We start from the raw sequence: 20,767 nt of genomic DNA on the forward strand, positions 1-20,767 counted from the left end.
TTGCTGTCAGGTGCCTGTGCTGTACCACTGCCCCCATGGCATTGCCACCCCACAATTGCAGAGCTGGTGCCCATTCCATCTGGGGAAAAGACAGGTGTGGGCCAGAAGGTCCTTCATGGGACACCAAGGTGCAGCCTGAACCTCCCTGAGCTGGCAGGAGCTGTGGGAGCCCATGTCCTCATCTGCCCAGAGATTCTGGTTCTCAGGCCTGGGGCCATCTGGCCACCAGCCCCATGGGGAACCAGGTTCAGAGTCTCTGAGGATCATTCCCAGCTACTTCGTTCTCTACTCTCTCCTACACCGAAAGCCCAGCAATGATTTCTCTAGGGCACAGGAGCCTAGGTTATTGGAGGGCAGGAGGCCCCCTCCAAGGGGGCTGTGGCCACATACCTTCATCCATTTGCCCCATAGAATGGCATGAGAAGAGTCTCTTCTTGTGCCCTCATCTGTGTCCCATCGTCCCTACTCCTTCAGGCTCCCCTTCTGCCTGGGGATTCACCTCCTTGAGCCCCCAGCCTCCCAGCCCATGCTGGCGCTGAAGTTGTGCGGTTGTGTTTCAGGAGGAGGAGGAGGAGGCTCGGCTGGCCAGCATGCCTGCCTGGAGGCGGGACCTCCTGCGAAAGAAGCTGGAAGAGGAGAGGTGAGCTGGGGGCCCAGAGGATGCAGGGCCTAGCAGGGTGTCTCAGGACTGTGTCCCTGAGATGTTGGCACCAACTAACGCTGTCTCTTTTCCCTTCCAGGGAGCAGAAGCGGTGAGTGTGGGGCTCAGCCCAACCTGCTTCCCCTCCCCCTAGCGAGTCACAGTGGCCTGTTCTTATGTCCCTCATTCAGCCCCATCTTAAGCAAATTCCCTTGTCACTGTCCTATAGCACAGCTCTCTGCAACCAGTAATGCTACCAGACCCTTTTCCCCCAACAGCTTGCCCCATAATCTAGCACCTATGTCCTAGTAACCTTGTTCTCAATACCCAGCCCCCATCTCCTACTAACCTCGCCTTATTGCCTCACAGTTAAGCCAGCCCTGGTACCAATAACCTTCCTCATCTGCCCACCAAAATTTAGTTTCTGTCCCCAGTGCTGTCCGATATAAATATAATGTGAGCCACATATGTAATTTTAAATTGTCTAGTAGCCACGTTGAAAAAAATACAAATAGGTGAACTTAATTTTAATAATATATTTAATTTAACCTGATGTATCCAAAATATTATTTCAACATATAATCAATATAAAAAGTTATTGAGATTTTTTTACATTTCTTTTTTTACACTAAGTCTTTGAAATATCTTGTGTATTTTACACCTATAACGCATCCCAATTCAGACCAGCACATTTCAAATGCTCAATAACCGTATGTGGCTAGTGGCTACCCTGTCAACAAAACTAAGAAAACCAGTTGTTGTCAAGTCAGTTCTGACTCACACGGACCTCATGTGTGCAGAACAGAACTGGGTTCCATAGGGTTTTCAAGGCTGTGACCTTTTGGAAGCAGATCATCAGGCCTGTCTTCCAAGGTGCCTCTGGATGGGTTTGAACTGCCAACCTTTTCAGTTAATAGTCGAGTGCTTAACCATTTGAGCCATCTAAGAACTCTATCCTGTCAACAGTTCCCCTATGTTCTAATAACCTTATCCCTAATTACGCAACTCCCATCTCCCAATAATGTGGTCCCTCTGCCCCCCAGTAGCCCAACCCATTCCCAATACCCCAGATTGTCCTGCCCACAACAACTCAAGTCCTGGCCTCAATAATCTTGCCCTCTGCCCCCTGTAACCCCTCCTTCATCCGCCAATAACCCAGTTCCTCTGCCACAGGATGACCCAGCACCTGTTTACAGTAATGCTCCCAGCCCACAATAACCCAGCCATGGCCTCCCACTCATCATCTCCTGTGTGCCCCAATGACCTGTTACCTCTGCCCCCAATCAAGCCCCTCTGTACCCAGCCATTCCATCCATGTGCCCCCAGCCTAACCCCTGTTCCTGACAATTTAGCCCTTCTGCCCCCAAGAACCATCGCCTGCCCACCATTTTCAGCCCCTCTGCCCTCAGTAGCCGCCTCCTTGCCTCCGGTGACCCGGCCCCGCTGCAGACCCGGCGCCTGGCCCGCCCCCTCTGCCCACCCCCCGCCCCAGTGTCTGCCCCCTGGCTTCACCGCGGTTCTGCCCCCATCCTACCCCCAGGAAAGAGGAGGAGAGACAGAAGCAGGAGGAGCTGCAGCGAGAGAAAGAACAGTCGGAGAAGCTGCGGACGCTGGGCTACGATGAGACCAAGTTGGCGCCCTGGCAGCGACAGATCATCCTGAAGAAGGGGGATATCGCTAAGTACTAGGCGTCGCGGCCTCCTGCCCGCAACCTGGCGAGTTCGGAGCCTCAGCCCCCGCCCCAGCATGCCCAGTGGCAGCGGAAGGGCTGGATGCCGCGCTGCCTCCCCTCCCGCGCAGGAACCACCACCACCACCACCCCGCCTCCCGCCCCCGCCCTCTGCATCCCAGCCCAGGGTGACGCTGGCGCGCGCCCGCCGCCGCAGCCGCACAGAAAAAGTGCCCAAGCAGTTAACGCAAAAAAGATGCTGCTTATTTGCGTGCTGATTTACATGTATTTGCATGTTTGTTGAATGTCAATACGCAGAGCTCTCCCAGCCCTTGGGTAGTGACGTTTTCCTATGAGGCGCGCGCCGCCTGCAGCCTCCTCCCCCGCACCCCGGAACCTAAGTCGCGGGCGCATCCTGGGCGGAGGCCCGCGCAGCGCTAGGTTCGGGGCTTTCCTCCCTCCCTGACCCAGATCTGAGCCGCCCAGCCCGGCCGCGTTTCCCATCCCCGCCAAGGGTTTCCTCTCAGTCATTTGTTTACCAGAAGCGATGAAAACTGCAAACTGCCCGTCGGGTCGGAGACTACTGCTCCCGGGCCCGCCTCTGCCTCCTCCCCAGTTAGTCTGCGCCCCCGCCCCAGCCAGGTCCCTCGCTCCCGGGTCCTCTCACTGCCCCGGTGCAGCGAGTGGAGGACTAGGGGCCCTGGACCTGTGTCTCCAATCGCTGCTGCTGCCGCGCCCCATTAAAGATCTCTCAGCCGCTGGGGCTCCTGCGCACTCTCACTCGCCGTCGCCGTGGCTTTCTCTTTTTCTGACTCACTTTCTCTTGGGCTAACTGGGCTGCGGCGAACGCGGGCGGGGGAGGCTTCGGGGCTAGGAGCCACACGGCCCCCAAGAACCCCCGTTGGTCCCAGACCCTGGGGTGGCAGGACCCATGGCCCTTTCGACGTCCCCCAGGACACCAAGCTCGGGCCACTAATACCCCCAGTCCCACGGAAACACTAAGAAGCAGCTTTTCTTCACAGATTTAATACCAAGGCCTCGGCCACACTTAGGCCAAGAAACGGTGGAGCCATCTCCTGACCTCTCCCGGCCATTCGTCAACGCTTCTCTAACTGAACTTGAACCCTGGGGCGAGCAGAGCCGAGGCTGGAGGGCGCTGCTACGCAGGGCCGTGCCAGGAGCTTAATAAGTGACATAAAATGTCTACATGCATAAGTAACCATACTTAGGGCTTCTCCAAGGGCCACCCGCGCCCCGAGGCGGCGGGCGGGCCGCGTATCACGGACCACGCTGGAGGCGGCTACGCAGGTCCTCGGCGCAGCCTTGCAGCCCCATGCGCTCCAGGGCCGAATAGACGGCACCCAAGCCTGCGGGTTGCTGCTGACGCCAGCGCTTGAGCATCTCGTACTGCTGGTCGCGGAAGCGGCCGACCTCCACTTCCACGGCCTCAATCTCCGCCTCGCGCAACCCCAGTGTGCGCATGAATTCCTTCCAGCGCCGCGCGGGCACCGCGTCCATAACGTCGTAAAGCTGTGGACCTGGCTGGAGCGCCGTGGCTGCCGAACCTGCAGGGGGCGCTGCCGGAAGCGCAGGCGCCATAGGCGGGCCTGGGACGGGGCCAGAGAGGGCCAATGGGAATGTGGCTAGAGCCAAGGAGCGGGGGCGGGGCAAGCGAATGCCAACGGCAGCAGGGGCAGGGCCCGCACAGCAGGGTCAGTTAGGGCACAGGAAGTGAGCCAATGGTGCTCGGGAAACGACACCTTCCCACTTTGGACTCACAATGGGGTCAAGGCCTTACGCCTCTGAGCTCACTTACCAAGGGCTCTGCTGGGCAGCTGGTCCCAGGACCATGGCACCTCTGGGCAGGGAGCCTCCTGGGTCTGGGGGGCACCAGGGGTCCAGCTGTTGCCTACCAACTGGACAGTGCAAACCTTCTCACTGCTGCCAGGTGGGGCCAGAAGGGTGTGGGTGCTGCCCGGGGATGAGAGGTGGGTGGCCTGGAAGCCAAGAAGTGCCCTTGGTCAGCCTTGCCTGCCTAATAAGTCCCCTTTGCTGGGGTCTCTGACCAGCAGTGAACATACCCTTGCTCAGTCTTCAAGCATCCCCAGTGCTCCCTCCCCAGCTAGTCATGCTTTCCCACCTGTGGCCATCTCCCACCAGAGAAGCCAACTCCTGCCTGGAATACCCTGCGCCTATGCTTCTGCCTTCTGGGTAACCTTCACATGACCCTCCATCCCTGGGGGACACCTCCCCATTATGGCATTCATCCCACTAAACATTCACTCCTGTTCATGTGTCTGTGCTCCAGTAGACTGCAGCCATTTGGGGCAAGGACTGAGCTGGCCTTGCTTACTGATATTCAGCTCTCATTCATTCATTTGGTCTCCCTGTGTCACCACCTGTCCATCAGTGCAGGCATGCATGTTGCTATGATGCTGAACAGGTTTCAGTGGAGCTTCCAGACTAAGAAACTAGGAAGAAAGGCCTAGTGATCTACTTCCAAAACCCAGCCAATGAAAAACATATGAATCACAATGATCCAATCCCATCGTACATGGGTTGCTGTGAGTCAGGGGACAGTGCCATACCAGCTAACAAAAACAACCTGTGCCAGCTGCCGTGCCACACACTGGGAACCACTAGTTATAATAAGGCCCCATTTCCCCACTCCAGAGGCTGAGGCCCAGGGCACCTACCTACCCTCCTTCCCAGCACATTAGGGAGATTCTTACCTGCAGGGGGCTCACGGCCTCCTTCCCAGCTTCATCTGCTGACAGAGACAAAGAGGGGTTGGTCAGCTCTCAGGCTCCTGGGTTCCTCGGCACCCATACTCCCTGCCTCAGTTTCTCCTCCTGTATCAGGGCTGAGTGGGTTCTAGGCTACCTATCCTGAGCCCAGGCTCCCAGGAATGTGTGTGTGTGTGTGTTTGTGTGCTTACCAGGAATCATGGACTTGCGAGGCTGGTAGCGGCGGTACGTATAGGTCAGCATGGCGCCAAGCAGGAGTGGGACCACCAGGCTTGCCAGGAGCACCTGGACCCAGAACACTGAAAGGGCAGCTGTTGGGTGGGTGCCCCCAAACCACTCCTTGGCCTATCCCAGCACTCCCACTCCTATTCCCAGCAAACCACCTACTCTGCCTCCAGCCACAGACAGCAGCACAGGGCTCAGGACAGCTCCCAAGAGTGCTCCTGCAAGGAAAGGGGGTAGGGTGAGGTATGAGGGAGTACATACCCTGGTAGGGGCTACCCAGGACTACCTGACATCCTCTTTATCCAGAGGTCCTTCCCTCACACCCAGCCTCCCCCTGCGAGCCTCATTTTATGTTCCAAAAGTACTGCTGAAATGTCACCTGTGTCCCTAATAACAATAGCAACCACTACCATTTACTGAGCTTCTTCTAGACTAGATTGAGGGTCATTCAAATGTCAGTGTCAGAAGGACAGGAATTTTGCCTATTTTGTTCCCTGCTGTATCCCTAACCCCTAGAACGGTGTCTGGAAACAGAAGATGTTCCATAAGTACTTGTTGAGTGAATGAATGAGGTGCCTTACTCCTCATCATAGCACTATGGGGAACCTACTAACATCCTCATGTTTCAAACAGAAAAACCATGATTAAGTAACTTGCCCAAGATCTCCCAGCCCAAGTTATGAACCAATGCCAATGTGTCTCTCTTTACACATGACACAAATCCTATCTTTAATGTATGGCTGGAAGGATTACTCAGGGAAATTCTTGCAGAGAGTGATAATGCACCCCTTTATCTGGGATGAAGTGAATCCAGATTTCCTTCCATCACCTATGTTTGTCTGAAGTGGGGCCCACCCACCATGAGGCCAGGCTCCCTCCTCTGTGCCCCTCATCCTGGGACTCTTTTATCCCCAAACCAGCAGCAGCTTCCCCTATGACCCCCACCCTGCTCCCAGCCTCCCTTCTCCCCGGTCCAGAGCAGCCAGGAAGTTACGTGGGGCAAGGCGAGCAGCCGTCACCATGTTCATAGAAGCCAGGCAGGCAGGCTCCGCAGTCAGTGTCTCTGCCCGAACCTGCAGTCCAAGACATGGGGTTGCCGGGATGGATGAGGAGAGAGGCAGGGAAAGGAGAGATGTGGGGCAGATAGCCTGGAAGGGGGGCAGGAGGTACTCACAGGGCACACGGGTATGGCGGTGGACGGCCTCGCAGTCTGAGCACAGACGGCAGTGGAAGGGTGAGCCAGCGCTACAGTGCCTCACGGAGCACTCCATGAACCAGCCAGGCTCACAGCCACAGTGGGTGTCCGCCACTGTTGAGCAGTTCCCCAGGGCGACCTGAGAGGCTGGTAGGGGTGCAGGGAAATGGAGAGTGCAGAAGTGGTCAGAGTCAGAGACCCCCAGGGAGAGGCACAGCAAATATCCCTGAAAATGGAGACCAGGACAGACCAAAGCAAGACAGGGTACCCCACAAGGGGGAGAGGCACGAAGTTGGCTGTAGCCCAGAGGCTAAGGCATGCAGAGACAGGAAGGTCAACAGGAAGAGGGGAGGACAAGGTCTCCTGAGGCAGGGTCATGGTGCAGGGGCCCTGGATAGGGGGGGTCACAGGGCATTCACACTCAAACCTTGGGCCCAGCAGTGCCTTCCTTCAGAAAGACCCATGACCCATTCTCCTTCATTCATCCATTCCCCAGCACTAATGGATGCTGATGGGCCAGCCTCCAAGAGCCCCCCACCTCCAAGCACTAGGCAGCCCCTCACCCTGCTCATCACAGGCCTGGCAGCGGGCACAGCGGGTTTCATGGTGGTTCTTCCTGGCCAAGAACGTGCCCTGGGGGCACGGAAGGCAGGTGGCGGCCCCGCAGGGCTTTGTGCAGGGGGCCTTCAGATAGTGCCCTGTAGAACCCAGACAGGGGTCAGTCAAAGGGGACTACCCAGTATCCGAAACTGCTCCCCTTCTCTCCTTCCCTACCTTCCTGTCTCTTGAGCCCTACTTCCCTCTCAGACAGCCCCCACCTCCTCCAGCCTGCTGCCACCTCTCTGCTCCCCTGCCCCAGCCAGCCCTCACTCCCCCCTGATCTCCCCATTCCAGGGGTCACTCACCTTCTGGACAGCCCCTGCAACAGAACAGACCATTCCTCTTCTGGGAGTCACGGGCACAGTCACACCTAGGGCTAGGCGTGCTACCCTGGCCCTGGGCTCCCAGCAGCACCAGGAGAAGAGCCTGGGGGAGGGAGGCTGCTGACTCCAGACGGGGCTGCCTCCACGTGTGGGCAACCCCCTGCCAGTCTCCCCCACTCCAGAAGCCTCAGGATGTGCCCTCAGAGCAGCCCACTTCTCGGGGTTTTGGGCAGAAAGGGTGCCCATGGGAGGGGGGACTAACTTCCTTCCCCTGCACAGACCCGGCTTCCCAGAGAGCCTCTTTCACACGTCCCTCCCCGCCCCCCTTCCCCAGGGCAGGAACTGGGACTGACCGCAGCCCCATCCAGGGCTTTTTGAGGGGAGGGGCACAGATGCTTCTCTGCCTGGGACCCCAAGACCCCTCTGGCCCGGGGGAGAGTGTTTCCTCCCAGTAGAAGAGCCCAGCCTGGGCTGAGCTTCTAATTAGGTCGGCTGGGGGCCCTGCACCCCTCGAGGCCGCCCTTCTCCGCTGCCGCTGCCGCCTCTGCCCTGCTGGGCTCTAAAGAAAGGCCGGAGGCTGTGCCCGGCCCCACACCCTACTCACCACAACCACCGCCGCGCAGCCCCTGGGCTGCGGCTCCATGCTCCGCGCTGCCACTCCCTCCGACGGCGTGCGCCGCCCCGGCCCCGGGTTCCCCGCTCTGCCTGCTGGCTCCGCGCCAGCCAGCAGGGCCCGCCCTGCGCCGCCTTTGATGAGAGCCCGCCTCGGTGCAGGGGCCGGGGCGGGGCGCGGCCATTCCCCGGGGCTCCCCGATCTGCACCCCCACCACCTGGCGCCCTCCAGAGCTCACCTGGAGCGGCGAGGCACACGTCGGACCGGGCTGATCCAGGCCCCAGGCATGGGTTCTAGCTCCAGCCCTGGACAAGTGACTGCCCCTCTCTGGGCCTTGGCACCCCCAGCATGGAGGGGGTTGGGCCACAAGTACCGTAAGAGCCCTGGGTGGAAAACCCACCTTCCCAGAAGTATTTGTGGAAGTGTAAGTCCAGGGGCTTCCCTCCCTTGGAGTACTCAATCCTGAGTCCTAGGAGCACCCGCAGCAGAGTTGGAGCCTCATGGCCCCACAGGACATTAGCTCACAGGCCAGCCAAGGCAGGGCCCCATGAAAGCACCTCGAGGAGGGCTCTGAGGATGACTTTGTGGCTGTTACAGGGGAAGAGGCTTGGCCTTGGGGTACTGGTCCAGGGGCCCCTGTTTCCCACTGCCTCTGCCAGTCCTGTCTCACTGCAAATAGAGGAGGGCACGAGAGGAAAGAAAAAGAGCCACCCTTGAGCTTAAGTCCACCTGAAGCAGGAAGGGAATGGGTGCCAAAAGCAAAGCACTCTTTCCAGTGGAGTATATACAAGTCTTTATAAAAGAACCAAAAGCTCAATAAATAGGCAACTTTACACGGAGCCCCACTCCACCTGTGGGAGCCAGTGGGGCTGGGAGGGAGTGGGGGCAGGGAAAGGTCCAGTCTGGTTTGGTGCAGATGAGGGTGGAGGTGGGAAGGCAGCCTGGATCCCCAGCCCTGGAGCCCAGCCTAGGGTGTTGAGCTGGAAACTTCAAGAAGCAGGCAAGGGACCCTGCCTGGGCAGACCCAGGCCAGGTTAGTGAGGGTGGCGGCAGTAGGGGTGGGTGGGTGGGGTAACGCAGCCTGGGTCCAGGGCTCTGCCAGGGCCTTCCCCACTTCCATCCGGACAGTCTGACAAAGTGCAAATTGGCCCCAGTGGCCGACAGGGACCCTGCCCGCATTCTGGCCCCGTGCACAACACAAGGCAGGGACTGGAGCAGTCACCGGCACCCCCTCGAGGCATGCTGTCTGCTGTCCCTTGATCAGTGGCACCCTTGGGGGCCTCCCTCTGCTCACACCTCCCTGTGGGGGAAGGGGGGAAGACAGTCCTTCCTTGGCTGATGCCATTCACAGAGGGGCCCTGGCCGCCCTCTCCTCGCCACCAGAATCTTCAGGCCCCCTGCACCATTGTCCCCCAAAGCCACCCCCTAGCCAGGCCCCGGGGCAGGTCTCCAGCTCCCTCTCCCATTACCATCCCCAAGTTCTGTCTGCTCCCAGCCATGACTGTGCCCCTACCCACTCCCTGGGCTCACTGTCCCCAGAAATGCTGACACTGGCCCACCTGCCCTCTACCCGTGGCCAGGTCACTCACGAGGCAGTGAGCGTGGAGTTGAGCAGGAGGGTGGTCCTGATTCGGTAGAGCTGGGCCAGGGTCAGCTTCCTATGCTGAGCAGAGATGCCTGGAGGGGGCTCAGGCTGGACCCTGGGCGAGGCCCCTGAGGGCAGCTCCCTGCGCCACCTCCTGGTGGGGCCTCTGGGCTCCCCAGCCAGGCCACTGGCTCCATCCTCGGGCTCTGACAGCTCAGGGCCACTTCCAGGGCTGGGTGTCCCCCAGCAATCACAGCGAGGACCAGCTTCCTGAGGGGAGCCCTGAGTCCTAGCTCCAGAGGCTGCAGTGGCCAGGCAGAGCTCCGACAGGCTGCGGCTGGGCGCTAGGGGTGCTCTGTGGGTGGCAGTCCCCGAGAGCAGCTGGAGGAGGCTGGCCTCCGATTTGGACTTGAGCAAGTGGGGCAGACAGGGCAGCAGCTGGACAGGGGTGCGGCGGCGGAGACGGGGTGAGGGTGGGGGTGAGGGGGCTTGAGGCAACTCTGGGGGCGGGGGCACTGGCTCCATCACAGGGGCTGGGGCCGCAAAGTCCTGCAGGGAGGTGGGTGAGAGGGTGCCATAGGCAGAGTCCATTGAGCAGGAGCGGCCATCCACTGGGCCCAGGGGCAGCAGCTCGCTGGTGGGAGTGATAGAGGAGGCCGTGGTGCTGAGGGAGGTCTCATCCGACTGGGAGCTGAAGGGCCCGCCCTCAAACTCCGGTGAGGACAGTGTCTCCCCAGGCTCTACCACTACCATGGCCAGGGTCTCTGTGGAGCCGTCCGAGGCACTGTGGGGTCGGGAGGAGAGAGTCAGCCCAGCCAAAGGAAACCTGTCTGGGGCAGCCCCATGCTGGGCAATGCACAGAGGTTTACAGCCTCTGCCCTCCAGGAGCTCAAGGCTCAGAGATGCAAGATTGTGGCACATGTACCAGATGTCCCAAATCCTGTGCCCACAACAGATATCAATAGTGGTTGCAGCACAGTCTAAATCCTCAACCCAGCACTCCAGCAGCTACCATTAATTGATCAGACTTTACACTCAAGATGAAAACCATTCACTACCTCTCCTAGACTCTGGCCAGAGACAAAGTACACGTGTGCACACGCGCACACACACACACACATGCCCAGTGGGTTCATAACATGAGCCCTTCAGAGGAAGGAGCCGCGGCTGGGCACTGCTCAGTGTCAATGGCTTTGGAATTGGGAGTCCTGGGGTGGAAGGCCTGCTCTGCCGGGGCTTGCTGGGAGGTCCTGGGCAAGCATACCAGTGCTGAGAGTTGAGGCTATTGCTGCTTTTGCGCAGAATTGTGGGGGAGCTTGCAGCTGAAGTGCTGCTCTCCCCATCTTCCTCCTCCTCCTCTTCCTCATCCTCCTCTTCCTCCAGGCTCTGCAGGGGCTGCTGGCTGCCTGGGTGCTCCTGTGCACGCAGCTGCTGCAGCTGGTTCTGCAGGTAGGGCAGGGGGTGCACAGGGGCAGACAGGCTGTGAGCAGCAGCCCCCACCAGGCTGCCCTGCCTGCCTCACCTGCCCACACATCACTCTACCCTCACCTGGGCATTGTAAATGGCGTCCACCCAGCTGCGGCATAAGGCCTGGCCGCTGGCCTGGAAAGTGTAGGCCCCCACGGCGCTGTGGAACTCGTTCAGGTAGATGAGGAGGAAAGACCCTGGTGAGTGAGAGCCCCTAGTCAGCCAAGGCCACACCACCTCCCTCCACCAGCCTCTGTGCAGGAGCTGAAGGCTGGGACTCCTCACCAAGGTCTCGCAGCTCCCGACACACAATCTTGTCCACTAGCAATGGTGGCCTGATGACCTTGGTCCTCTCAGCCTTCTTCACCGCCTTGGTCACCAAGAGCAGGTCCGTAAAGAGGAAGCAGTACACGTCCACCTGGGGGGTGGGGGAGAAGGAGAGCCCGTTGGGGTCAGGATCCTGGGGTCTCAAGCAGGGACCCTCAGCCTGTCTGCTGTTAACACCCTCCCTGGGGAGGTCGGGGACTCAGATTCTGACAAACATCTCCCTCACCCACCTCCCAAAGTGAGTATGTAAATTTAAAATGAAGACACTGAATTGAACACTAAAAAATGCCTACAAGGGCAAACTTTGTTATATCTATTTCACCACAATAAAAATTGTTTTTTATATTCCAGTTAAAAAAAAAATTAAAATTAAGGCGATTTTCTTTCATCAAGCTATACACTTGTGATTTATTTCAATTAAAAGGTTACTTTTAATTAAGGGTGATGGGAAAATTTGGAAATGAATAACGATAATGGTTGAACATCATCTCATTTAATCATCATGATAACACCATAAGGGGGTGCTATTGATACCCCTCTTTCATAGATCAGGAAACTGAGGCTCAGAGAGATAAAAACACTGTTCCAGGATCACGTTGCTACTAACGAAGAAGCCAGGAATCAAATCCAGACTGTCTGCAAAGCTCATGGCTTCTCCTTGTCCAATGCTAATAAATAAACATATCAACATAACTAGTGTCACTGAACTGTACACATGAAGAATGTTGAAAAGGCAACTAATTTGCTACAAATATATGTACCACAATAAAAAATTTACATTTAAAAGAACGGGGCGGGGGGGGGTAGGAGGAAATGGAACAACCAGAATGGAAATAATGAGAATGTTCACGCATTGTGATGACTGACGAATGTGACCAACGTCACTGAACAACTTGTGTAGGAACTGTTGAATGGGAACCTAAACTGCTGTGTAAATCTTCACCAAAGACACAATAATATATATTACTTTTTGAAAAAAGGGGAGGGAAAATGCGGAGTTATTGCTTAATGTTTAAGGTGGTAAAGTTTTTGGAAAGAGACAGTGGTGATAGTGACATAATATTGTGAATGTAATTAATGACACTGAATTATATACTTACGAATAGCTAAAATGGTAATTTTACGTTACAAATATCTTACCACAATAAAAGGGAAATGATTTTAAAATTACAATTTGCAGAATGACTAGTACAGCAGCAAGGTTCTGGGCAGTTCCTGGTCTCCCTCCTACCCAGGACCCCCGTGGCACTGACAGGTGAGCAGGCCTGACCCCTCCTGGGCAAACTGTGACCCTGCAGAATATGTCAAGAGTGAAATTGTTGGGTGCTGTGGAGTCAGTTCCAACTGATGGCAACCCCATGTGTGCAGGGTAGAACTGCTCCACAGGGTTTTCAAGGCTGTGATGTTTCAGAAGCAGATTGCCAGGCCTTTCTTCCGAGGTGCTCCTGGGTGTGTTCAAACCACCAACCCTTCAGCTAGAAGTCGAACGCTTAACTGTTTGTGCCACCCAGGGTCTCCCTATATGTAAAGAGTAAAACCAGTTAAAAATCAGCTGCTATTGAGTCGATTCCAACTCATGGCAACCCATGGCAACCCCAGTGTGTCAGAGTAGAACTGTGCTCTACAGGGTTTTCAATGGATGGTTTTAAACTGGAAGCAAAAATCTCACCTCTCATTTGACCACATAGTCACTGGTTCTTGAGTCACCACCCACTGACTTGGCAGCTGAGAACCAACGGTGACAGGGGGTCCCTAGAAAGGATGGTCTAAACCCACATGGCAAGAGAGAGTGGGGTGAGGGAGGGCAGGGGCCCCTAGAGTCACCTTGCTGTCCTTCCCCTCCTTCATTCTCAGGCTCCCTTCCAACAGCAGCTGTCGGGTCTCTTCTGGGGAGGCACCGGGGATGGGTGCTGTCAAGTCCAGATGCAGAAATTCCTTCAAGAGCTAGGGGGTGGGAAGGGCAGTGAGTTGTAAGGGAAGTCAGGTGTCTGATGCCCCATCTCAGCTAGGAGTCCTCAAGTGAGGTCTCCAGCATAGCCCGTCTGCCAAATCTTCCAATTTTATCCTTCTTCCCTACCCAGCAGCACTGGGGACACCCCCTTCCTGCACGCGCACACACACACACACACGCCCACCTTGTCGACCTCGTCGTTGCTGCCTTCCACCACCTCGTAGGCGTCAATGCGGCTCACAACCGCTGCCAGCCGCTGCCGCTCCTGTCTCTGCCGCATGCACGCATTCACGTGGTGGATGAAGCGCTCCACCGAGCCGATCTGGAGGAAGGCGAGGGGGTTCAGGCCCACAGTCCAGGAGGGGGCCCGGGAGGGTCTACAAGTCACGGGACCCCACACGCCAGCCTGGTTACCATGGTGACGACGGCCTCCTTGGCTCGTGGCTCATCAGTCTTCCTCAGCACTGACTTGAGTAGCAGCGGGTACTTGGTGAGCCGCTGGTGGGGCTTAGCCAGCATGTCACTCAGCTTCAGCCGCTGGCACTGCTGGTGCTTCTCCGCCCACTGCGGCGGGGTATCGGGGGCGGGGCTCAGGCAAGCCTGCCCACCACACAGCCCCACCCTCCGGTCCCAGACAACACCCGCGGCAACCGCCTTTGCACTTGCCGCCCAGGTGCCGCCTCGCCAATACCCACCACCCAGCCCCTGCCCCCTCACCGTAACATAGGCCCGGAAGAGGTCGTTGTCGCGCAGCAGGCCGCGCATGTACTCCATGCAGCCCTCCTCCTCCATGCAGTATCGGATGTAGGGCTTGAAGAGTGAGCCGAACTGTCCCAGGGCGGGAGAAGAACCACCGCACCGTTAACTGCGTGCTCCCTGCGGCCGGCTAGGGCCAAACGCTTTGCAAGGCCTTTCTCACTGCATTTTCCCAACAATCCCAGGGGTAGGCAAGCTTATGATCTCTGCTTTCCAGACGAGAAAACTGAGCCTCAGCTACGGGACCACCCTCGGCCAAGTAGGTAGTAGCAGATGGCCAGATAAGGGTTCCAACATGGGCGAGTGACTCGTAATCTTGCCTTCGACCACTAGGGGCCATGCGGGGTCACTGGTCAGAGGGATGTTAGGAGGGTGCGCAGGCAGATGGGATCGGATGGAATTGGGCGCGGAGCCCTTCTGGCGCCCATCCCTGCCTCAGTGCCCTCGCCTGTGCCCATCCCTGCCCGTACCATCTTGAAGCCTTTGAAGAAGTCCCCGGGCTGCAGAAGCGCCCGTGTGCGCCGCGCCTTCTCCAGCACCGGCGCCATCACGCTGCCCCACAACCCTCGGTGCAGCCGGACGATCTCTGGGATGTTGCTGAACAGGCGCTCCGCCTCCACCTGGGCGGCACAAGAGGTCTGCTCGGCTCGCCCCTCGGTCTCCCACAGGCCAGGCATCTGGGAGGGGCCCCTGGGACCTAGCCCTCCCGTTAGCCCCGCCCCACCCTTTCGTCAGCCCCTCCCCGATCCCCGCCCCTCAGCACCACCTTCGCCAGGCCCCGCCCCTTTCCCTAAGACAGCCCTTCCCTTCCCCCTCCCCTGCCCCACTGCCAGTCCCCACCGCACCTCACACAGCAGCCCCGACTCTTGCAGGTTCAGGAGGCAGCATAGGAACAGCTGTGAGGGTAGAAGGTGCTGCAGCTCAAGGGTGAGTCCCCCCTCCAAGCCCTACCTGGACCTGAGGCCCCTGACCCGTCCTCCCTCCCAGGAAGACCTGATGCAGCCAGGGATAGAGAGGGTTCACCCTTTCGGTTCCCATCAGGAGGGGACAGGAAGGCTCCAGACCCAAGAAAAGGCCCGGCCCTAATGCCTACCTGGGGGTCACCCTGCCTGGACACCCCTGGAGGAAAGCTCTGGGGAGACTGGCCTTGCAACCATGCCTGGGCCTCTCTTCCACCTCTGCCCTGGCTCATCCTTGCGGGTTGAGCTTAGAGAGTGCTTTCTTCAGGAAGTCTTCCTTGAATCCCCAAGCCCAGGATAGGTGCACCCCTCTGTCCAAGTGCATTCACCTGTACCCACTCAGTGCCTATCCACTGTCTCCCTGTCTAGGGTGTGGGCTATAGGCACCTGGCACAAAGCAGATGTTCAGAAATGACTCTGAAAGAGTGAGGCCTGGCCTGCATTAATTCAGCTCCACCCAGCCAACTTGCCAAAGCCCTTCCTAGGTGTCCGGCCTGTGGGAGACCCTGCTCCCTGGGGTACAGCCCTTCTCTGACTTTCCTGCCCTTTTGTTGTGTGGCACCTGCTCCTTCTGAAAAGGGCTAGGCTCAGCTCAGGGGCCACCCAGAAAGAGGCTGGGGTGGCTGGGGGCAGACAGGCAGGTGGGCAGGTGCACAGGTGCACACTGGGCCAGCGCGGCCCACACTCACGTTGGTGATCACCCGTAGCTTCTTGATGTAGGAGGCCTCGGTGTGCAGGAGCTCCCACACCGCCTCCTGCTGGTGGCACTGCCGGCGCGTCAGCTTCTGGGGGGATGGGAGGGTCAACCAGGGGCCCCAAAGTGCACCTGGCAGCCACAGGGGCCCAGGGAGGGTGAGCAACCCTGCATGCAAACTCCTCATTTTCCAGGTTCAGACAAGGTGGTCCTGAGAGGGGAGGGGCCAACCTCGACATCACGTAGATTCTCATAGTCAAGACACCCAAGTTCTGGGGCCTTCCTCTGCTGCTAAAAGAGCCAAGTGAAACAGTGACCTCTTCTGGCCTCAGTTTCTCCAAAGTGGGTTAATACCAACAGCAGCCCTCACGACTGTCCTGTGGAACATCCTGTCACTAAGCCCTCATGAGGGCCTCATAAGGTAGGGGGATGAGGATGGCGGGGAGGGGGCTGCTAGGCCCAGGGTTGCACCCACCTCATGCCCATCAATGAGTTCGCGCCAGCTGTCCTCCAGCCGCAGGCAGGCATCATCTTCATCCTCGTCCTCATCCTCCTCCTCCTCCCAGGAGTCATGGTCGAAGCGCAATCTCCGGGGCAGCCGGGGCAGCCCAAAGAGGCTATAGGCATGTAGCTTGCCCTCCAGCTGCTCCATCTTGTCTATCTCCTAGAAGGTCAGGGTCAGGGGTCAAGGTCCAGCCAGCCACCTGACCAGCCAGCTCCCCTGCCCCAGGGCTCACAGGACTATATACCCGGCCGAAGGCGCTGGTGCTGGGGCCCGAGCTGAAGAAGCCACTGAAGCGGCTGGCTGCCCGGTTCTTCCAGCTGTCACCACCTGCACTGCTGGGCCCACCACTGCTGCCGCTGGGCAGAGAGCAGCTGGAGGAGGTGGGGGGCTCCTGCCCAGGGATGCTCACCTCCCCCAGGAACTCTGACATGTTCTTGCGGCGGCGGCCAGGGGCCTGGTCAGGGAGAGGGGGTCAACCAGCATATCTTGGCCCCGCAGCCCCCACCTCGGTGGGCCTCCAGGACTGCAGGCCAGCCTGTTATGTGGGAAGGTCTCTGCACCGCCACCCTGGGATGCCACCTCTCCTGGGACCCACCCATGCTCTGGGGACTGGAAGGTCCAGACAGATACACCTGGACCACTGTCCCCAGCCACAAGCACGGACGAGGTGGGGAGAAACACACAGTTACACACACACACACACACACATATACACTTACTAACATAGCTCCCAAGGCATCCCAGGGACATACACACACATAGCCAGTGACTCCTTGGTCCCTGAGCACAAATACACAAAGCCACACAGACCTCACACACACACACACACACACTGACTCCTTGACCACTGCAAGACTTCCAGAGACAAGACCCGACCCCTTGGTATGGTCTAGATCCAGAGAGGGTCCCCATAGTCAGAGCCAGCTCAGTTTCCCAGAAGAGGAAATTACAGCTCCGAGAGGAAGCAGAGAGGGCCCAGGGTGACTTCCCCTCTGAGGAGGCACTGACTCTGTGCTAAAGCCCAGCCTGTGACCCCTCCCCAGCCCCGCCCTGGCACAGCCCCTCCTCCTCACCAAGATGTCAAGGCTCTCCCGGCGGCTCTGGGGGTCCTCGCGCTCCAGGGTGGGGGCCCCGGCCCCAGCCGGCCACAAGATTGGCAGACTCAGCGACTTGGAGTCCTTCACTCCCTGCTCCACCTTGCCTTCATCCCCAGGCTTGGCTGGATGGCGTTTGGGGACAAGAAGAGGTCCTCAGCGCCAGGTCCAGCAGAGGAGGAGGTCCCAGCCCAGCTCTTTTGAGAATGCAAACTAAGGCCTGGCCACCCTCCCCCTGCAGCCCCACCCTTCCAGCACCTGCCACACTGCCTGGCAGACACCTGTATGGTAATGAGCTGCTGGGGACCCTGGCCAATGGCAACCTGAGCTCGGGAAGAAGCTCCCATCTCCAGAGGCCCAGCCAGGCCCCAGTCGCCTGCCCAGCCTCTGGAGCCAGTTGCTCACCTTTGACCCGCAGGTAATGTCCTCCAAACCTGTAGGCCTCGAAGGTGAGGGAGAGGGGCGTGTTGGACTGGTCCAGGTAGATGTCCACTTTGCACAATGCGATGCCCTTCCTTTCAAACACAGGCAGCAGCACTTCCCTGCCCCCAGAACAGAAAGTGTGGACATGAGGGAGGCAATCACAGGAGCCCCCTATCCTGGCCACACCCCCAGCTCCACCCAGCCTTCCTGACAGAGAAGGGAAGCACACTTGAGATCACACACAAGTACAGACACAGGTGCATACACACACCACACTGCTCACAGAGGTTCACGCACATTCTCACACACTTCTACACCCAGACCAACAAGCCCATGCCCTTACCCAGTCTGCACACCAGGGCAAACAGTCACACACCTGTCATACCCAGGTACTGGGCCATGCAAATACAGATGGAACACACAGGTGCACAGACCCGTCACATGTTCCCTCAGGCTGGTGTGCGTACCACATGGGTCTGCACACAGGTATGGGGACTCATTCACGCACAAGCCACTACCCAGACAAGGTCATACCTGCAGAGACCCGGAGCCTCCAGCACAGGAGGCCATGTCTGTCCCACCCCCACCCCTACCCTGAGCCCCACCAAGCCCTACCCCAGCGACTTCTTCTTCATGGCTGGTACGATCTCTGTCTCGATGTCCACGTTCAGGTCGAATTTCAGGGTGAAGCACTCCTTGCTTGGGTCCTGGGAGGACACACACCTAATGGCCTCTCCACTGCCGCCCCTTGTCCCACCCTGCCTGCCCCCAGGACCCAGGATGGGAACACCAGCAGGGAAGGGAACACCAGGATCACCCCAGCCCACCTCCATCCCAGGAGGCCCCCAGCCCCCTCCTGCCTGAGGAGATCCTGGAGCACCCCCACCTGGCTGGGGGGGGCAGTGCTGGGTGCAGGGAAGGGTGGTGAGTGGGGGACACACTCATGCCAGGCCCCAGCCCTCATCCTAGTGTTCAGAGCAGAGAGGCCCAGCTTCAGGGACAGGAAAGGTCCTGGAGGGGCAGAGGCAGTTTGGAAGAGGCTGTCTGGGGCCCCTTACATCTGTATGTCTCCTCCTCGCTTTCTTCTTGGAGAGTCTTAGGCCTGTGCTCTTCCGCTCCCTGCAGGGAAGCCGTGAGGGTAGAGGTGGGAGGCAAGTGTGGGCCCTCACCAGGAGGAATGTGAACTGGGGCTGTGGTGGCTTACCACCTCTCCCTCACCCCAGGTTACCCAGCAATTCAGGGGCCTTCAGACAGGCCCTGGCCGCCATGTGGCTGTGCGCCCTCTGGTGGCCAGCATAGAAGTCACACTCAATGGTACCTAGCAAGGGGGTCTGATCTGACATCCTGAAGGCTGCCCAGGCAGGGGTGGCCTCCTCCAGGAATCTGGTCAGCAGCAGGGGTGGGGAGGAGGTCTGGGGGGAAGGCACCAAAGCATCTGGTCCCTGCATCCCTAGACTGAGACCCAGCCTTGGGACCCCCACCCCTACCCTCCAGGTATCTGCTCTGCCCACCTTCTCCGTCACCTACCCTTTGCCATCCATGGCACCTTCCTCGTCCTCCTCCAGGTCCACCACAGGGCTGGTGCGTGGGGGGCATGACCGGGTGGACACATTCCGGGCCAGGACAGAGCCTGAGGAGGAAAGTGGGAAGGAGTTATGCCTACTCCTCCCTGGCCCCTTCCTTAGCCTTCCAACATGGCTGTCTCTGTGGTGGCCCACTGCCTGTCACCAATCCTGCGACCCCCTAAACTTGCTAGGGCACCACAGTTCTGTGAGGAGGGGCTCAGTCAATGCTCATCCTCTATCACCCCAGTCCCAAAAGGACACAAGGGCCCTGGATGATATCCCAGATGACACCCTACCTCAATACAAATCACCCTGTGGCCTCAATTTACCCTTCTATGAAATGGGGATAAAAGAGCCCTGCCTCTGGGATTGCTGCAGGAAGGAACCAAAGTCCATGGCTCTTTCCCTCAGCTTCTACTCCCTCGCTGCTGTGATCACACCCGATCTCCCCAGGGCCCTGAAAGAGGGGGAAAGTCTTTTTGCCCCCCTGTTCAGTGAAGAAAACAGGCAAGGGGCTGGCATTTCTCACCAGGCCCAGGTGCCTGTCAGCCACCCCACACAGACAGTTGGCAGTGGGCCTGGGCTGAGTCTCTATTCAGTGAGAAGGGTTCTTGTTTCTGCTACAAGTTCCTTCTGACCCCCCACCACCACCTTGGCACTGCCTCAGCTCTGCCAGCAGCCTGGCTCAGAGGATTTGCCTAGAAGTGGAAGCAGCTGGGCCTGTCCCCTTGCCCTCAGGCTGGACAGAGCCAGGAAGAAGGGGGCCTTCCCATGCTGGGCCCGGCAGGGAGCAGAGGTGGCTGCAGACCCTGCCAGATCAACAGAGTGCCCTGGCAGGGAAGCCTGCTCACGAGTCAACAGAGTGCCCTGGTAGGGAAGACTGCTCACGAGCTGGGGTGCAGTCCCCTGATTCTTTTCTCTTGCTGAAAAACTTGTGGAACCAAAGGAACCATGACTCACTTGGGTTTCATTATTTACAGCTGATTCTTGTAAGTTTGAAGGCCCAGGGCTCCAGGGGCCAGGGCGGGCCCCCAAGCTCACCTTGGAGCGGCAGGTCGAAGCGGACATGCCCATCGTAATGCATAGTGCTGTGGAACTTGCTGTCACAGGCCTCGCAGAGGTTGAGGGGCCCCCGGCGGTGCAGCTGCTGGCAGTCGGCGTGGTGGCATACCTATGGCAGGAAGGATAGGGCGGTGGGTCAGGCTGGGCACTGCAGTGGACAGACGCGGCTCCTGACCACCTGTGGCAACTGCTCTTTATCATCCAGCTCACCATTGCCCACAGGGTGCCTTACGCTCATTAATTCATTGGCAAACATTTCCTAAGCACCTACTATGTGCCCATTCCCATACCATACCCTAGGGGTGCTAAGAAAAGCAAAGTCAGGCCTTTGGGGTGCACAGCCTGCAGGTGGAGACCTGGAGTCATA

The 20,767-nt window shown here is 58.4% G+C and overlaps 3 protein-coding genes across 6 annotated transcripts in view; 1 reads left to right on the top strand and 2 right to left on the bottom strand.

The window, feature by feature from the left end:
• Nucleotides 1-2,328, top strand: part of ESPN (espin) — a 33,557-nt gene extending 31,229 nt beyond the window's left edge. The window contains exons 11-13 of the mRNA XM_004385112.1: nucleotides 561-640; nucleotides 741-752; nucleotides 2,181-2,328. Coding sequence (XP_004385169.1) covers nucleotides 561-640; nucleotides 741-752; nucleotides 2,181-2,328 — 240 coding nt within the window. The remainder of the gene's footprint in view (nucleotides 1-560; nucleotides 641-740; nucleotides 753-2,180) is intronic.
• Nucleotides 2,329-3,587: 1,259 nt separating this feature from the next.
• Nucleotides 3,588-8,042, bottom strand: TNFRSF25 (TNF receptor superfamily member 25). Of its 4 annotated transcripts, XM_004385114.1 has the most exons (10): nucleotides 8,004-8,042; nucleotides 7,382-7,502; nucleotides 7,040-7,174; nucleotides 6,456-6,623; nucleotides 6,276-6,354; nucleotides 5,444-5,499; nucleotides 5,248-5,355; nucleotides 5,042-5,079; nucleotides 4,126-4,306; nucleotides 3,588-3,916 (listed from the first exon to the last, which is right to left on the bottom strand). In XM_004385114.1, the coding sequence occupies exons 1-10, from the start codon at nucleotides 8,040-8,042 to the stop codon at nucleotides 3,588-3,590; spliced, it is 1,254 nt and encodes a 417-aa protein (XP_004385171.1). The 4 variants fall into 4 exon arrangements, with proteins under 4 accessions (XP_004385171.1, XP_004385173.1, XP_004385172.1 ...); XM_004385116.1 differs by lacking the exon at nucleotides 7,040-7,174; XM_004385115.1 differs by lacking the exon at nucleotides 5,248-5,355 and having other exon boundaries at nucleotides 5,042-5,076.
• Nucleotides 8,043-9,597: 1,555 nt separating this feature from the next.
• On the bottom strand, nucleotides 9,598-20,437 carry PLEKHG5 (pleckstrin homology and RhoGEF domain containing G5). The gene is made up of 19 exons (XM_023739420.1): nucleotides 20,380-20,437; nucleotides 19,301-19,403; nucleotides 18,832-18,892; nucleotides 18,389-18,480; nucleotides 17,756-17,892; nucleotides 17,330-17,505; nucleotides 16,501-16,710; nucleotides 16,227-16,415; nucleotides 15,747-15,842; nucleotides 14,944-14,994; nucleotides 14,569-14,718; nucleotides 14,060-14,170; nucleotides 13,757-13,906; nucleotides 13,527-13,664; nucleotides 13,216-13,335; nucleotides 11,350-11,482; nucleotides 11,146-11,261; nucleotides 10,862-11,040; nucleotides 9,598-10,381 (listed from the first exon to the last, which is right to left on the bottom strand). The coding sequence occupies exons 1-19, from the start codon at nucleotides 20,420-20,422 to the stop codon at nucleotides 9,598-9,600; spliced, it is 3,039 nt and encodes a 1,012-aa protein (XP_023595188.1). The 5' UTR covers nucleotides 20,423-20,437.
• Between the last annotated feature and the right edge of the window lie 330 nt (nucleotides 20,438-20,767).

The sequence above is a fragment of the Trichechus manatus genome, unplaced genomic scaffold (genome assembly GCF_000243295.1).
Source record: "Trichechus manatus latirostris isolate Lorelei unplaced genomic scaffold, TriManLat1.0 scaffold00133, whole genome shotgun sequence".
Classification (NCBI taxonomy): Eukaryota; Metazoa; Chordata; class Mammalia; order Sirenia; family Trichechidae; genus Trichechus; species Trichechus manatus.

Bases quoted from the DNA above. Each gene is read 5' to 3' on its own strand.
- TNFRSF25 (XM_004385114.1), bottom strand. From the start codon at position 8,042: ATGGAGCCGCAGCCCAGGGGCTGCGCGGCGGTGGTTGTG. The intron at 6,355-6,455 runs GTGAGTACCTCC...CTTGGACTGCAG, and splicing joins CCGCCATACCCGTGTGCCCT to GTTCGGGCAGAGACACTGAC. The intron at 4,307-5,041 runs GTAAGAATCTCC...CTTGGCTTCCAG, and splicing joins AGGCCGTGAGCCCCCTGCAG to GCCACCCACCTCTCATCCCC.
- PLEKHG5 (XM_023739420.1), bottom strand. From the start codon at position 20,422: ATGCATTACGATGGGCATGTCCGCTTCGACCTGCCGCTCCAAG. The intron at 17,506-17,755 runs GTGAGCAACTGG...CCTGGCGCTGAG, and splicing joins ACATTACCTGCGGGTCAAAG to GACCTCTTCTTGTCCCCAAA. The intron at 14,719-14,943 runs GTGCGGTGGGGA...TGTGCCGCCCAG, and splicing joins AGTCGGGGCTGCTGTGTGAG to GTGGAGGCGGAGCGCCTGTT.